This window comes from Agaricus bisporus (assembly GCF_000300575.1).
Source record: "Agaricus bisporus var. bisporus H97 unplaced genomic scaffold AGABI2scaffold_12, whole genome shotgun sequence".
NCBI lineage: Eukaryota > Fungi > Basidiomycota > Agaricomycetes > Agaricales > Agaricaceae > Agaricus > Agaricus bisporus.
In genome coordinates, this window is record NW_006267347.1 from 934,657 (window position 1) to 950,666 (window position 16,010).

The 16,010-nt window shown below is 46.3% G+C and overlaps 6 protein-coding genes across 6 annotated transcripts; 4 read left to right on the forward strand and 2 right to left on the reverse strand.

Moving 5' to 3' along the window:
- Positions 1-398: 398 nt before the first annotated feature.
- On the reverse strand, positions 399-2,889 carry AGABI2DRAFT_122165 (hypothetical protein; the record flags this gene model as incomplete). The annotated part of the gene is made up of 9 exons (XM_006456192.1): positions 399-578; positions 624-680; positions 766-841; positions 897-1,087; positions 1,142-1,294; positions 1,347-1,454; positions 1,513-2,102; positions 2,181-2,523; positions 2,578-2,889. 9 exons carry the CDS (start codon positions 2,887-2,889, stop codon positions 399-401), a joined length of 2,010 nt encoding a protein of 669 aa, XP_006456255.1.
- A 756-nt stretch (positions 2,890-3,645) lies between these two features.
- Positions 3,646-4,746, forward strand: AGABI2DRAFT_228136 (hypothetical protein; the record flags this gene model as incomplete). The annotated part of the gene is made up of 2 exons (XM_006456193.1): positions 3,646-4,046; positions 4,230-4,746. Coding segments are annotated over exons 1-2 (870 nt in total), but the record flags the coding sequence as incomplete, so codon positions are not given.
- Positions 4,747-5,963: 1,217 nt separating this feature from the next.
- Positions 5,964-7,200, forward strand: AGABI2DRAFT_139077 (hypothetical protein). The gene is made up of 3 exons (XM_006456194.1): positions 5,964-6,264; positions 6,322-6,462; positions 6,522-7,200. Exons 1-3 carry the CDS (start codon positions 6,167-6,169, stop codon positions 7,078-7,080), a joined length of 798 nt encoding a protein of 265 aa, XP_006456257.1. The 5' UTR covers positions 5,964-6,166; the 3' UTR covers positions 7,081-7,200.
- Positions 7,201-8,451: 1,251 nt separating this feature from the next.
- On the forward strand, positions 8,452-10,462 carry AGABI2DRAFT_195451 (hypothetical protein). The gene is made up of 9 exons (XM_006456195.1): positions 8,452-8,571; positions 8,627-8,841; positions 8,899-8,967; positions 9,024-9,421; positions 9,482-9,499; positions 9,553-9,726; positions 9,777-9,866; positions 9,919-9,969; positions 10,029-10,462. The coding sequence occupies exons 1-9, from the start codon at positions 8,537-8,539 to the stop codon at positions 10,380-10,382; spliced, it is 1,404 nt and encodes a 467-aa protein (XP_006456258.1). The 5' UTR covers positions 8,452-8,536; the 3' UTR covers positions 10,383-10,462.
- A 465-nt stretch (positions 10,463-10,927) lies between these two features.
- On the forward strand, positions 10,928-12,764 carry AGABI2DRAFT_239563 (hypothetical protein; the record flags this gene model as incomplete). Its single annotated transcript, XM_006456259.1, has 9 exons — positions 10,928-10,962; positions 11,015-11,229; positions 11,295-11,363; positions 11,418-11,830; positions 11,886-11,903; positions 11,954-12,127; positions 12,181-12,270; positions 12,321-12,371; positions 12,432-12,764. 9 exons carry the CDS (start codon positions 10,928-10,930, stop codon positions 12,762-12,764), a joined length of 1,398 nt encoding a protein of 465 aa, XP_006456322.1.
- A 544-nt stretch (positions 12,765-13,308) lies between these two features.
- Positions 13,309-15,140, reverse strand: AGABI2DRAFT_239564 (hypothetical protein; the record flags this gene model as incomplete). Its single annotated transcript, XM_006456260.1, has 9 exons — positions 13,309-13,644; positions 13,702-13,752; positions 13,821-13,910; positions 13,961-14,134; positions 14,189-14,206; positions 14,262-14,656; positions 14,713-14,781; positions 14,837-15,051; positions 15,109-15,140. 9 exons carry the CDS (start codon positions 15,138-15,140, stop codon positions 13,309-13,311), a joined length of 1,380 nt encoding a protein of 459 aa, XP_006456323.1.
- Positions 15,141-16,010: the final 870 nt, after the last annotated feature.

A 16,010-nucleotide genomic window follows, 5' to 3' on the forward strand; every position in this document is an offset into this window, starting at 1 on the left:
CGCAAAACGTAGAGTGGATGGGTAGCTCCTCTTTTTCGCGTTCACGGCTCCCTCGTCAGGTCAATTTTAGCGTTGTTGCTCTCTTTGGCGACTTCTAGTCATTGGTCTCCTTCACTGGCATTGTACCCGATTGGCCCTTTGACGTCCATTCAGTAAACGAGGCCGGCTCTTGTGGAGATTTACGCAATTAAAGTTTGTACCTTGTCTTCTGCGCTTGTGAGAAAATAGCTCTGGTCTTGTGTCAATAGCGAGGAGAGCCGATCTTCGTCCGTTAATTCCGGAACTGCCACACAAGCCATTGTATCGGATCAACATGTCAACAATGTTACACTAAGCGCGTCGAGGCCAGCCCCCAGCGCGTGCCAAGCGATCGCCGTGTTTTCCGCGAGGGGTCACTGCTAATCGAGGTATGACCTGAAGCTGGAAGACCAACGGTCAAATATGATAATATGATAAAGATATTGAATATTGAATGCTGAAGCATACGAGTCCCAGTTATCAGATTTTAACGTCAAACCGACGGTCATCGCGGGAATTGAACCGGAGGCATTACGCACATATAAAATTTGCACGTCAAACTGGAAATTTTCAAATTCCAAGGCCGAAGGCCAAGCTTTACTTACCTCAGCACCGCCGGTCGTTCGAAAACTCCTCAATGAGCTCTTTGAGATACCAGTCAACTAATATTTTATTTGAGTCAGACTTCGAAATAGCCCAAAAGCGTAGACAAAGCTTCTATTCTGTGTCGAACTGATACTGACTCACGACCTTGTCCCAAATCGCCTTAGTATCAACAGTAGCGTCTAATCTAGCCGCCAACAAAAACGCCCCACTCAACTTCCTGCATATCAGTTATTTCAGTTTGCGTTATGTTTAAAAATAAGTGAAAAACCAACCGATTAAGACTGTACGTCTCCCTTGGTGGCGGCGTTAACCTATGTTGCAACATCACCGGAATGAAACTCCTAATCTGCTTCGTAATCTCTGCCCACTTCGAATCAGGCCCGAACGCAAACGGTTGAGGAGTGCTTGGTTTGAATGGCGACGCGAGAAGAGACATTGAGGTTATATGGGCATCAAGCATGGTCTATTGTAGAATAATATCAGTAAAAGGTGGAGAAGGGGAAGAGGAGAAACGAACATCGTTTTCTTCACCGGTAAGATAACCGAGTTTTAAACTCCATTCTTTACAAGCATCACGATCCTCGGATGCGGCGGCTTGAAGGAGTCGAAGCCAATTATCAATAAATCCTTTGTCGTATGATCGGGTAGCTCCAAAATCAACCAACTCAATCTAAGGCAAGTCTTCTAAATGTGATTATGAATATGAGGAGCGAAAAACTTACCTGGCGCGTGTTTGGATTCCAAAGGAAATTTGTCCAATTCGGATCAGTTTGCATAACTCTGAATTGGAAGAGCTCCTTGAGACACAATTCAATGATCCTGGCGGCAATCTACAACGATGGCATTCAGCAGAAATAAACGTGGCAGAATAAACAAGTTGATTCTCACATCGTCTCTATCCTCCTGTTTCAATTCCATTTTCTTCGCCTCACCCACACTGATACCTTCTACATGTTCCATTACAAGCACGCCATCGGTACTCCCCTTCCAGACCCACGGAACCTTGAACCTGTTGTCACCTTCTAAAAAATCTCCGAACATCTTCAAATAACTCGCTTCTCGGGTATATAGACATTCATCCGCCAATTCAGATCTCATCACCTCTACAGTGCGTTCTAGAAACATTCCCTTTGGGAGAATTTTCGATGCTGTTAAAAGCATTCGGACGTAAGATAAATCCGAATCAATAGAGTTACGGATATTCGGGAACTGCACTTTGACCGCAACAGGTATACCGGTGCTTGTATTAGTGATGGGATAGGTAGAAGTTGCGTGAGGGAGAAGGGAGGCGGAGTGTACTTGGCCGATAGATGCAGCAGCGAACGGTATATGATCGAACGAGGAAAAGTATTTCGTTTCCCAGTCTTTTCCGAGTTCGGAAGATAGTGATTGGTTGAGTTGAGAATCAGGCATGTAATGTGCGCTATCTTGGACCCTCCGAAAAATCGCATCTATATCTGGCGGCAACAAATGTGTGTCTACAACCCGAAAATACAAAGACGTTAGAACGAGAATTGGTTATACATTCAAACTACAAAATTTGCGGAATATCTCACCTTGAATACTCAAGAATTGCCCCAGTTTAAGCGCCGCACCGCGCATTTGAGATAATTTAGATACAAGCCTTCTAATGTTGGCTTCGTTCATTATAAGCGATCCTCGTGATTCGTCCGAGTTGTTGCCTGTGCGACGAGCCAGTTCTACAGCTGCACCATATCCCAGCGATGCAGCGAGACCTCCGTAGTGGAACAATCGTCCGATACGCGAAGAGGGGACTCTGGAAGACTGAAGCGTGCGGGATGGTATTACAATGGGCGTCGAGGGATTTGGAGATGGCATTGGTTGGCCAATGTCGCCAGATGGCGCCGCTGCCTGTGGTTCATACGACAGAACTGGTTCCTACATGAGGTTTAATATAAGCAGCAGGTAGCTAACTATAGAAGAAAAACTTACGGACTCCGGGGATACGTTTGTAGGTTTTACAGGATTCTGCTGGAGAATGGATGATACGGGTTCTTCCCCAGTCGAAACAGTAGACGGTACAGTTTCAATCCTGGGCTCGCTGGGCGGATCTCGCGCCACGTTGCACGTTCCTGTATATGACGCATGTTCTAGTTGATTGTCGAGTTCCCTTCGTCCTACCCTCTCGACGCGACTTGACTTGATTCTGTTGACAGGCACGGCTCTATGTCTTGCAACATTTGCGAGGATTTCTGCAGTAGTATGAAGAACGCATAGCCAGTTGTAAGCAGGACCTGGTGGCATATACGCTTGAAAAACTTCGACTACCGACGCGCTTATGGCTCACGGCTTACATAATGCAGGTGTTCAGGGGAAGGCAATCCCCCTTTTCCTTGTTAGAATGGAGAATACTAAGTACCACTGGTACGAGCTGGTACACTGTTGATTACTGGACATTCTACCTATTTCTTCTATTCCAAGTTCAAAAACTATGCGCGGTCAGCTTCGTTTATATTTGTTTGGCCATGTAGGTCCTTCATTATTCAACGTGATCCAATCAGATCAGGCGGTTTTCTGATATATATAGATCGAGGGTGTACCCCATTGGTGCCCGCTCTCTGAATATTTCTCTTCCCAACCACACTTCACCTCACCATTTTCAGCTCAATAGCTCATAAATCTATTTTTCTCGACGAAGCACAATCAAGGTGATAGAGTTTTGGTGACTAACCGAACTATTGATCACTGACCCTGAGAGCGAGCACTGGAACGCGGACATTAGACCCAAGAACACGCACGAGGTACACTGCAGTGGTATGGAGCTCCTCAAGGCCTCACCCCAACGTGGTTATCAAGATACTTGTCGAGCACGATATTATTGTCGCCTGATTACTGACACTATCAAGATATCAATGAGTTGAAGATCGAGTCAGGGTATATCTATCGTTTTACTTGATTCTTGATACGTAGTGCTCATTCAATCTATTTGTGCTTATGTATATCTCCTGATGAGTTTCCGTGACCGCCTGCACTCTTCTTTTTCCTTGGCTCTGATCTCCTCCGCCATCATCTGTCCCTAAGCGTCCAGTATCATCCACGACCGACACAATGGAGGCCAATCTTACTGAATTAGCCAAATTTCAGATCGCGAAATTCTTTAAGAAGACCGCTCCCGCGACGCAGCAGCAATGCAACTTGGAGGCCGAAAAAATTACAGGCATGTCTGTTCAAACGACATCCCTCCAAGGCGGAGACAGCTATACTGTCATCTCTCGCGATGAAACTTGTGTCGTCCAGTTTCGTGCAGGCTACTCTGCCCTCGACATCGCATTTCTCAGATGCATTGAGGAGGCATACGATGGATTCACGCCGCGCCACAAGTTTGTCGGTAAATTGGGCGAGCTCCATGTCTATACGATGGGCAACGTTGGAGGAGTGTCAATGTATCTTGCCCGAGACAAGTTGAACCAAGACAACTTCCGCCTTCTGGAGTATACGGTGAAGGACTTTGCCAGGTACGTCGACATGAACGTCCCCCAGTCCCCTCCGCCCACGTGCGATAAGAGCACGTGCAGCTGACTTCGGCCCATCAGGTTCTTCGCCTCGGCATGGAATAAGTCGCCCAAACGGATGCCATGTCCGAGTCGCGACTCATTGCTCAGCGAATACTTAACAGAGCTCACTCAACTCCGGACAGGACTACCCGAGCGCTTTCGCCCGACTCTAGAATATCTTATCTCGATGCTCCCGAGTCTCTTGGCCGCCGATTGGCCACTGGTGCCCAATCACACTGACCTCCTGGAGAACAACATCCATGTGAGCAAGGAGACCGGTCGCCTCACGGGCATCTGTGATTGGAAAGACACTACCATTGGTCCTTTTGGGATGTCTCTCGGGGGCCTCGAAACCATGCTCGGGAAGCGGACGATGAGTAAGGGCTGGTGCTATCATTCCAAGCAGCAGGAACTGCGGGACATGTTCTGGGAGACTTTGTACCAGACCATGGGGGGCGTCTCCGGAGAGCAGAAGACCCTCATCGACGTTGCAAGACTGGTGGGCTTATTCTTGGACAATGGCTTCGAGTGGAATCTTGATGAGGTGAAGGTCCCCGCTAGTGAGGGAAATGACGATTTGTGTTACCTTGAGGCAGTCACTCTGACACTTTGGGCGCAAACAGATAAACAATGATGGGGGTTAGTATGGTGGGATTGGACTCATCGATGGTCTCCCGAAGTACTACCGGCAGTGTATAATAATATCGAACGAATCCTTGTTGAAGATCTGCTCCGTGAATTCGAACAGCGCCACCCACCAGAACAGCGCCACCCACCAGAACAGCGCCACCCACCTTCAAATACCTAAATATATACCGGTTGTATCGACTTTCACATTAAAAAAAAAAAACGAAAGCAGATACACCATCGTTCATTACACCATATATATTGCATTCAGTGACCTTTCAAACCGCTCATTCGCAGATAGAAGATGGTACCTAGTTCATACTCTTGCCAAAAAAATGGGCATATGAGGATTCCTAATATGATCTCTAGCTGGATTTACTGTAGCGATTCGAGTCACGGATATGTAACGATAAGGCCCGCTCCCCTTTTTATGTAGATGTGGGAGACAATATCAATTCTCGATAAAACCAGTTGTAGAAGACGATGTAACATCAAAAGGGCCAGTCCCCTCCTCGGACAAGCTCGGTTCATTGAACAGACGACAAGCTTCTTGAGTACTTTGTCAGGAGGTTCACTGACTCATCACTTCTCCTAATATAATGCGGTGCATATGATCATGACCACCTTGTCCGCTTCGCTTAGGCTGAGGCTCCGTGAATCGGAAGCTCGAACCAGTGGCATTACGGCTTCCTGTTCACTGATGAGGGAAGCGGTTTGATCCTCCTCGCTACTGATCCAGATGCATTTGAGATAGCAGCAAGAAAAGCAAGCAGTCGACGCTTTCAATGGCTGTATCAATTATCACCACCTTATCTGCATTTATGGCAAGTCTGAAGAAGGAGCCGTGCCGGACGATTAATCTGGGTCGAGGTAGACGGTCCGAGTTGACTCCTGTGACGGTTCGTGCTGAGCTCTACAACGAATGTTTAATGAAAGTAGAGACTCGCAGTCTCACTGATGGTTTGAGCATAAACCATATTACGCAGAAGATTGTCAATCCAGCGTCAATCGAGCCTTTCATTACCGACTCTTTGACAACCATTATTACTATCGGCTGATAACGTGGGAACACCAGGGAAGGAGTTGCTTTTAAAGGCAAGTAGAAAGTCACGTGGTACACCAATTTTGGTGTAATCTTCATCACGTAGGCGATGGCGAATAGTCAGCGCACCACTTAGCTTCAGTATAAAAGGAGGGTACAGTTTGAAAATGCAATGCAGTTCAGACTCGCACTCCTCCACATCGCACTTCTTCCCATCTACATAACTCTTGCATCTTTCTTTGGTATCATTCCGCCAATTCCTTCTCTTCTCAAATTCGCCAGAACAAACTTGCCTCAACGGTTCTTTAACCAAAAGATCTCAGTAGCGCCCTTAACCACCACACATCCTAATATCACAATGGCCAACGCTATGAAATTCGTTGCTCGCCGCAGCCAGGAACGTGGAAATGCTGATCACGACTGGCTAAAGACTTTCCACACCTTCTCATTCGCTTCGTATGTCTCTGCCTCGTTCGCACATTAATATGAGACTTATATTGAACTGGTACCCAGGTATCAGGACAAAGACCATGAACAGTTCGGTCCTCTTCGTGTTATCAACGAAGACCGCGTTGCCCCTCGCACCGGTTTCGGTACACACTCTCACCGTGAATTTGAAATCTTTTCGTACATCGTAAATGGCGAATTAGAACAGTGGGTCTTCTTCATTTATAATAAACATCGAGGAAATCTGATTTTTTCCGATTTCATAGCAAAGACTCCATGAACAACATCGAAGTTCTCAAACGCGGTGATATCCAATTGACCTCTGCTGGAACTGGTATCTCGCATTCCGAAAAAGCTCATGGCGCCAAAGAAGTTCACTTCCTTCAAATTTGGTCACTTCCCAAAGTCTCTCGTCTTCAACCTAAATATTTCACTCGCCACTTCTCCGATGAGGAGAAACAAGACAAATGGGTGAAAATCGTTGCGCCCGTCGGGGCTAAGGATGTGATCCATGCTCGCGAATCAGATGGTCCCGCTCCCGTCCAGAGTGATCTCACTCTCTACGCCACTTTGATGAACTCCGGGAAGAAACTCGAACAACCTCTCGGAGGAAGCAAGGGTTATGTTCACGTTGTTCAAACCAGTGGATACAACCCTGGTCAAGCGCAGGGTGCTACTGTGAAGATCAGTGGCCCAGGCTATGACTCGCTGGAATTGAAAGAGGGTGATGGAGCTTATATCTTCGTCGGGCAAAAGGATAACGTTCTCGAAGTTGAGAACATTGGTAACAAGAGGGCGGAGGTTTTGGTATTCGATCTTGAGTAGATACTCATTTTTCTTTTTCTTTTCTAGCCTCGCGAGGACCTCAGAATTGTAATTTTTCTTGTATAGCCATCATGTATCAAATAGTCTCTTATGAATAGAATATTTCGGAGTTACCTGACCTTCAAGCAATAAATTCCCCAAACTGAAAACAAGATAATGGCAATGGACGTGAAAGCAGAACCATATTATGAGGAGGAACTTCCCAAGTTGTCCAATGATCGTGGTCCTCGTAAGAAGGAAACACGGGTTGAAGAAGCGAAACCGACGCGTTCACCCAACGTTCACCCAAGGAACATGTCAAGCATCAAAGAGCCATCTGATCCACCATCGTTACCGTTATCAGGGACGGAATTAGACGACAAGCGCAGAATTGCTTTGAACCCAAATTGAACCACTAATACGATTTGCATCTCAGTCTCGCGGTGTTCTAAACTGGTAAACCTACAACTGAAGTATTGAATACAACTTTTGAGTGGAGCTAGTTGGATGATTTGCTATGTTGGAGAAATCAAAGCTTGTGTAGAAACCAGACCGGGGGTGTCAACTGAACAACTCGCGAAACGAACCCACTTATCTTCAAGTTGCAAAGATCAAACCCCGGTCACAGGTATAATGAAAGGCCACTTTGAGAAGAACGTATTTAGTGACCGAGTTGGTAAGATTATTTATGCACTGGGCCGGAGTCACAATAAGGCACGTGGCAAATTGAATGTAAATTGATTTTCTTGTCACAAAAGCGTTACTTTGTCACGAAAAAATCAATATATATTCAATAAGTCATTTGGCTTATTGTGACTCCGGCCCAGTGTATATGGGTATGTGGTAAAGTCATTTGCGCGCAGAACTGCGGACGAAGGTTGTTCCCTATATCGTACGTAAACTCTAATCTATAGGACATAGATCTTGATACATATATGCTTCGCTGGCCGCGCTCAACTAAGGTTACTTGGAATGGTTCATGAATGTCATGCACTGCCCCTCGCCAAGTGGCATTTGCGTGCGGCGGCATCGGGCTGTCTAGTACCCTCCTGATACATTCCGAATTGGCCGGGGTTACCCGAAATGAAACTTTCCAGCTGCCTTAATCACGCTGCACTACCATGGCGGCTTCCACTACCACCGAACTTAATTTATTTGCCCTCTCTTCCAATCAGTACACGCACAAAGTTTATATTTTCGTCCCACATTGAATTACCTTTGACGCCACCACAAAACCAAGAATGAGATCCTTGTCACGGTGAGATACCATTTCAGACCGAGGGAGTCCTTCGATACAGAATTTAATAATTGCAGATAGCTTATTCGGCATCGAGCGGTGACGAGAGGATGGACAGTGGCTCCTCACAAGGCCAATACTAACCAATCTTCCTGTTTATTTTGGTGACAGAACACATATTCCGTTATAAATGCCTTGTGGTTAACTTCTCCACCCACATCCAACTTTTCTTCCTGAATCATGGTTCAAGGAGAGCGGAGCCACATCGCCATCATGTTCGTCTTTCTCGATATACGTTCCATGTGACTGTGATACTTACTGGCTGGTTAGAGGTGCTGGTATCGTCGGCCTTGCATTTGCCGTGGCGCTTAACGCGCTTGACAAGGAGCACAAGTTCGCGATTGACCTCTATGAGGCTACGCCTGAACTAGCAGAGATAGGCGCAGGAATCAATGTATGGCCTTTGACCCTTAGCATCCTCAAAGAAATGGGCCTCCATCAAACATTGATTCCATTTTTCGACCACTATCCTGACCTGGAGCGACGTATGTATTCCTTGTGGTTCTGTTCATAAGAACGCGGCCGACGAATGACCTCACTAGGTGTTATCTTCGGTTTGCGAAAAGCCGACGAGAAGAATGGGTTCCATGTTTATGATGTTATGAACGAAGGTCGCTGTGTCTTGCTTGCGGGAGGGTTTACTAGACTAAACTAAACCACCATATAGGCGGCGCTCTTCGTATTCACAGAGCAGATCTTCAACGAGGACTCATTCAACACCTTCCATTGTCCAAATCGAACAAGGTTCACATCAACACCCCGTGCACCTTTCATCTCAACCACCGTCTGAAAGATTATACTCGCGATGCCTCAGAGGATTTCGGTCGTATAAAGCTACACTTTGACGGAAAACCTTCGAGAGAGTGTGACGTCCTGATAGGCGCTGACGGTATCCATTCGACTGTTCGCCAGCTCTTCTTATCGCGGCTACCCAGCCCTGAAAGGTACGACAAATATCGCAAACCAGTCTGGTCAGGTCTTGTTGCGTACCGTGGACTTGTTTCAAGAGAAGATCTGGAAGAAACATACCCTGGACATAGAGCATTAACGCATCCTGGGTTGATAGTACGTGATATGCATTCTATAACAGTTTATATCAATCATCTGACCAAATGGTTCCCGCAGTACACTGGAAAAACACGAGTTTGTCTCCCATTTTTCTGATTGTGGAATGGCTGATGATCATTCTATGTTAGTACGTCACCATATATCCCGTGTCAGGGGGCAAGTTCATCAATGTTGTGGCAATTGCGCGGGATACGTCCAATGACACAGGCGTTTGGAAAGGACCTTGGAAAGTGGAAGTAACACAAGAAGAATTCTTTCACACATATCAAGGATTCGATGAAGAAGTCTTGGCTTTGATTCACGTATGAACTGGTATCAAGTGATGTCCGATTGATGTTGACACAGATCTTAGTGCATAAAGAAACCCACCAAATGGGCATTACATGTGTTGGACCACCTGGACATATTTTCAAAGCAGCAAGTATTTTTGATGGGTGATGCTGTACGCGCTTGGCTCTTCTGATGTAGACATCTGGCTGAAAATACTTTCTTAGGCACATGCGATGCTTCCCCATCTTGGCGCTGGGGCGACTGTCGGGATCGAGGTTTGTCCAGGTTTTCTATTCTTTTCCTTTGATGAATCTCAACACATGATTCGCGCTAGGACGCTTATATCCTCGCATCCATGTTGACACACCAATCGACGTCTAGACCTCTCAACTCCGAAAAGATCAAATTGATCTCGACTATTTACAACACGGTTCTTGTTCCCCATGCGACTCGCATGTCGAAATTAACCAATGACACTGGCCACCTTCTTGACCTCACGGCTCCGGGATTCGATTTAGAACGGTATACGTTAGGGGATAGGATTCCACTGGAGACGCTCATAAATGCTTTCCGCCAGGTTGAGAGGAATTGGATTTGGAGCTCTTCCGATCCTGAAGAAGACCGTAGGAAAGTAGAAGATCTTCTGGAAAGTTGGAGTGGTCCTAGACTTTCTATCAGTCACCAGTAGTTTGCATATGCAGGCCGCACATGTCGTTATGTGAATACCCTCCTTTCATGTGAAAACGAATAACATCTACTTAGTATGAATCTGGAAGGTGTCACATGGTGTACGTTACTTAGCAGCAAGCTACGGAGGTGCTACGACTCAGAAGGCGTTCTAGCTCCATTCGTGATCCGTATGTGGTTCAGAATCATTTCATGACCCTGTTTATTGTTCCCTCTGTCATATGATATTTCGGGCTCGTTTTCGTGATGCACATTGCAAAAACCAAATGTTTTTATCGAGGCCTGACCAGAGTCAGATCATTGCCAGGAAAAATCTTCAATGCTTTAAAGACTTTGTTAAGACGGCATTGAAGGCGTCAAAAGGGTGAGTCATCTGATGACGGTCGACAGCTGTGATTGTGTATCCTCGATAGTGGCACCTAGCCACTAATACCTGTCTACTAAGTTGCTCCAGATGACAGCCAGTGCTAGTACTTATCGGTTGGGACTACTTAGATATATATAGTTCCAACACTTTCTCATGCCAGGTGTTACGCTTCTTCTCGTATGTCAGAACAAGACCGCATACGTGTAGCAATAATGTGAGTACTTTCCTATTGATATGTTACTGGATTTGGGCTGATTTTTGTGTAGAGGCGCTGGCATCGTCGGGCTTACTTTTGCAGTAGCCCTGAATGCATTTGATAAGGAACACAAATTCGCGATAGATTTATATGAGGCCGCTCCGGAACTGTCTGAAATCGGTGCTGGAATCAATATATGGCCCAGGACCTGGCGAATCTTGGAGCAAATAGGCATGAAGGACATTTTGATTCCGTTACTTGACCACTATCCAGACCTGAAGCGCCGTACGTTGTTTCCCCAACTTCCCCGATAAATGAAAAAATAAAGATATATACCCTGGGCCATTTAGGTGTGGTATTCGAGATTAGGAAGTCGGATCAGAGAGACGGGTTCAGAATAACCGACATCGTGAAGGAAGGTAAGCACGCCTTTTCTTTCTAGCCAACCTGTGATGGTGGTTTACTTTCAAAAGGTGGAGCCCTGCGAATCCATAGAGCTGATTTCCAACGAAGTCTCGTTGAACGTCTTCCACTCCCCGGATCCGGCGCGAATATAAATAGTACCTGCAACCTTCACCTCTCTCATCGACTGATCGACTACTCGGAAACATCCGCCCCATCAAGCCCTGGTTCATCACATTCATGCCCTATAACATTACATTTTGCTGACAGACCGAGTGTATCCTGTGACATTCTCCTCGCAGCTGATGGAATCAAGTCTACAGTTCGACCTCTCTTTCTAAACCGGTTACCTGACCCACAGCGATATGAGCGGTATATGGAGCCAGTGTGGTCGGGTTCGACAGCATATCGTGGACTAGTTGAACAGGCCGAGTTAATGAGAGCCTTCCCGGATCATCGAATCCTCAAGCTTCCTGGAATCATGGTGAGTAGTGGTCTTCCCTGATTGAACTCGAGGTCGTATGACATTGTTATACCAGTACGTGGGGAAAAGCAAGGTGGGTCAGGTTACGTCAGTTTACTGGATGAGAATTTGAACTCCTGTCAGCATGTCGTGGTATATCCGGTATCGGGGGGCAAATACATCAACGTTGTGGCGGTCGTGCATGAAGTGTTTAAGGAGGGGACAGAGTGGACGGGACCATCGAGTGTACAAGTGGATCAGGCCGAATTCCTCAGCCGCTTCGAAGGATGGGAGGAAGAGTTGCGAGCACTCATATATGTACGCTCGACTCCGGATGGTTCACTGAACAAAAACTCATAGACCACCATTAGTGCATAAAGCAGCCGACAAAGTGGCCCATAAATAACCTCGATCACTTGGACATCTTTGCCAAACAACGTGTACTCTTAATGGGAGACGCGGTATATATTCCCATTACCTTTGCGTTGACTCTGTTGTTGAATTGCTGCAGGTCCATGCAATGGTTCCACATCAAGGTGCAGGCGCCGGTACTGGGATTGAGGTAAATCAGTCTTTTGCATAGTAGCGGCGCGGCGACATGCTAACTACATGACTCGTATAGGATGCGTATATCCTCGCGGCACTCCTCACTCATCCGTCAAGTCCTCGGTCATTTTCAGAATCCTGGATCAAACAGCTTGGCGATATTTACAATCTCGTGCGCGTTCCACATGCCATTGCGATGTCGAAGGCTTCGATAAAGCAAGGTTATCTGGACACGCTCCATGCCCCCGGTTTTGAAAAATATAAGGAAGGTGATGACGTGCCTAGGGACCTGTTAGATGATTTATTTTCTGTTGTCAAGCGGAACTGGGATTGGACGGCTACAGATCCGGAGAAAGATCGCAGGATCGCTACAGGTTATCTAGAGAAACCCATCACGCCAATGCTGTAGATGAGAATAATCAACAGTTTGGACTCTGATTCGATGATGAGGAAGACATTGCTATCATCTGTACTTCATAATCCACAATCTTTATTTTTCTGCGCCTTTAAAGTGACTCTTGAGTGACATCTGAATCATTGAACTTACCCTTGTAAGACTCCAGATGAGAAAGGTGAGTTTGCAATCGACACCCCAAAACTCGGTGAATACGGAGCCGGAATCGACATCAATGTCCGCTCAAGAGATAATCTCGATATTTTTACCTAATATCTTTCACATTCATACTTTGCCATTCATGAGCAGTAGAATTAGAGCGTAATCTCGAGTTATCTCGAGACGCGAATGAGAATTAACCGACCCCTAGTTTGTAACTAGTGGCTCTTAAAGCTTGAAAGATCATATTTGAAACAACCGGACCGCCGGTAGGTCCGAAGCATTTTAGCTGCCAAGTAACGCACCAAGTAGATGTTATTTGTTTCCGCATGAAAGGAGAGTATTCACATAACGATAAATGCTACCTACATGTGCAAATTACTGATGACTGAAAGGAAGTCTATGTAGGACCGGTCCAGCTCTCCAAAAGATTTTCTACTTTCCTACGGTCCTCTTTAGGATCAGAGGAACTCCAAGTCCAATTCCTTTCAACCTGGCGGAAAGCATTTATAAGCGTCTCCATTGGGATCTTATCCCCTAATTTATATCGTTCCAAATCAAATCCCGGAGCCGTGAGGTCAAGGAGGTCGCCAGTTTCAATGGTTAATTTAGACATGTGAGTCGCATGGGGAACAAGAACCATGTTGTAGATAGTCGAGATCAATTTGATCTTCTCGAGGTCGAGAGGTCGAGATGTTGATTGGTGTGTCAACATGGATGCGAGAATATAAGCGTCCTAGCGCAAATCATGTGTTGAGATTCATCAAGAAAGAGAATAGATTCCTGAACAAACCTTGATGCCGACAGTCGCCCCAGCGCCAAGATGGGGAAGCATTGCGTGTGCCTAGCGAGGATATTTTTAGTCATGCGTGCGCTTCAGATTAGAGAGTCACTCGTGGAGCGAGCACGCACAGCGTCACCCATCAAAAATACTTGCTGCTCCGAATATATATCAAGGTGGTCCAGCGCATGTAATGCCCACTTGGTTGGTTTCTTGATACACTAAGAGTCGTGTCAACATCAATTGGACATCATTTGATACCGATTCTTACGTGAATTAAAGCCAAGACTTCTTCGTCGAATCCTTGATATGCGCGAAAGAGTTCTTCTTGTGTTACTTCCACCTTCCATGGTCCTTCCCACACCCCCGTGTTATTGGACGTATCTCGCGTGACTGCCACAACATTGATGAACTTGCCCCCTGACACGGGATACATGGTGACGTACTAACATATAATGGACAATTAGCCATTTCACATTGAGAAAAATAAGAGACAAACTCGTGTTTTACCAGTGTACTGCAAGAGTCATTGGGTCAAACGCTATCGACTGTTATAAAACAACTATACGCACTATCAACCCAGGATGCGTTAATGCTCTATGTCCAGGATGTGTTGCTTCCAGATCTTCTCTTGAAACAAGCCCACGATACGCAACAAGACCTGACCAGACTGGTTTGTGATATTTCTCGTACTTTTCAGGGTTGGGTAACCGTGATAAGAAGAGCTGACGGACGGTCGAATGGATACCGTCAGCACCTATGAGCACGTCGCACTCTTTTGAAGGTTTTCCATCGAAGTGTAGTTTTATGCGACCGTCCTCTGATCCGTCACGGGTATAATCTATCAGACAGTGGTTGAGATGAAAGGTGCATGGGGTGTTGATGTGAACCTTGTTCGATTTGGGCAAGGGGAGGTGTTGAACGAGACCTCGTTGAAAATCTGCCCTGTGAATACGGAGACCGCCACCTATATATTAGTTTTGCTTAGTGTAGTAAACCCTCCCACAAGCAAGGCACAGCGACCTTCGTTAATAACATCATAAACATGGAACCCATTCTTCTCGTCACCTTTTCGCAGACCGCAGACAATACCTTGAGGTTATTCATCAGCCGCGTTCTCATGCACAGAACCACAAGGAATACATACGTCGCTCCAGGTCAGGATAGTGGTCGAAAAATGGAACCAATGTTTGGTAGAGACCTATTTCTTTGAGGATGCTCAGAGTCAAAGGCCATACATTGATTCCTGCGCCTATCTCTACTAGTTCAGGAGTAGCCTCATAGAGGTCAATCGTAAACTTGTGCTCCTTGTCAAGCGCATTAAGCGCCACGGCAAATGCAAGGCCGACGATACCAGCACCTCTAATCAACCAGTGAGTATCACAGTCAATTGAAGCTATGCCAAGAAAGACGGACATGATGGCGATATGGCTTCGCTCACCCTGAAGCATGATTCAGGGGGAAGATAGAGGTGGTCGATTCGAATTTCGTAAACCATAATTATAATAAGGGCCTGTACATACGGCAACTCCGAAGTTCATCTCATTGCCCGCCAAATTTCGTTCCCACGGCTTTGAAATTGATCGACTTCAAACAGTTCAAACCGAATCACCGGTTGACTTGTACATAGGAGGGGGTTCGGGAGCTCTCTACTGTTTGAAATTTGTCTGCTACACCGATTTTTGGAGCATTAAACGCTTCGTGCCCTACCATACGTGCTGTCACATTTTTGTTGATTCAATATACCTACCTCCCTTTGCACTGGATGACTTCCCGCAGATATCTATGTAAGTATGTAGGATCGTTTGGAAAGCCTAAATTATCTCCAAGAGGATATTCCGAGATGCCGCAGCGAATTTATATGAGGGAGATAAGAGGAGATGAGGGGGCATCCTACACAGGGGCTGGCAAATCAATCAAATCAACCCCCCTGCAGCCCCTGCAAACAAGGCCCTTGGTCCTTGGTCCTGAACGGCGGTAAGACCCGGCAGTGGCCTCGAATCCTCGTCTGAGGCAACGATCCTCGAGGATTCCAGTACTCACCCTTCTACAAACCAAGCCAAGCAACATCGCAATCAGAAGCCTCAGGAAGTTTACAGATTACAGAACATTCAAAATGGCAGGAAGGTTGAACCTCCATACCTCAATCCACCGAAGTCGACATTTTGAATTGCCACCCGGCGTACCCCAATACCTCCGACCCATATGCTGTAATACTGCGTGAAATACCCCCACCGTTGTAAACAGCAAAAGGAGGACATAAACGCTCGAGAGATATAAGCAACGCACCAACCGACCTCCATTGCTCGCACCCGGCAACA

Excerpts from the sequence above, each read along its gene's own strand:
- AGABI2DRAFT_139077 (XM_006456194.1), top strand. The coding sequence starts at position 6,167 with ATGGCCAACGCTATGAAATTCGTTGCTCGCCGCAGCCAGGAACGTGGA. Across the intron at positions 6,265-6,321 it reads CACACCTTCTCATTCGCTTC|GTATCAGGACAAAGACCATG; the intron begins GTATGTCTCTGC and ends ACTGGTACCCAG. Across the intron at positions 6,463-6,521 it reads GTAAATGGCGAATTAGAACA|CAAAGACTCCATGAACAACA; the intron begins GTGGGTCTTCTT and ends CCGATTTCATAG.
- AGABI2DRAFT_195451 (XM_006456195.1), top strand. The coding sequence starts at position 8,537 with ATGGTTCAAGGAGAGCGGAGCCACATCGCCATCAT. Across the intron at positions 9,867-9,918 it reads TATTTTTGATGGGTGATGCT|GCACATGCGATGCTTCCCCA; the intron begins GTACGCGCTTGG and ends ATACTTTCTTAG. Across the intron at positions 9,970-10,028 it reads GGGCGACTGTCGGGATCGAG|GACGCTTATATCCTCGCATC; the intron begins GTTTGTCCAGGT and ends GATTCGCGCTAG.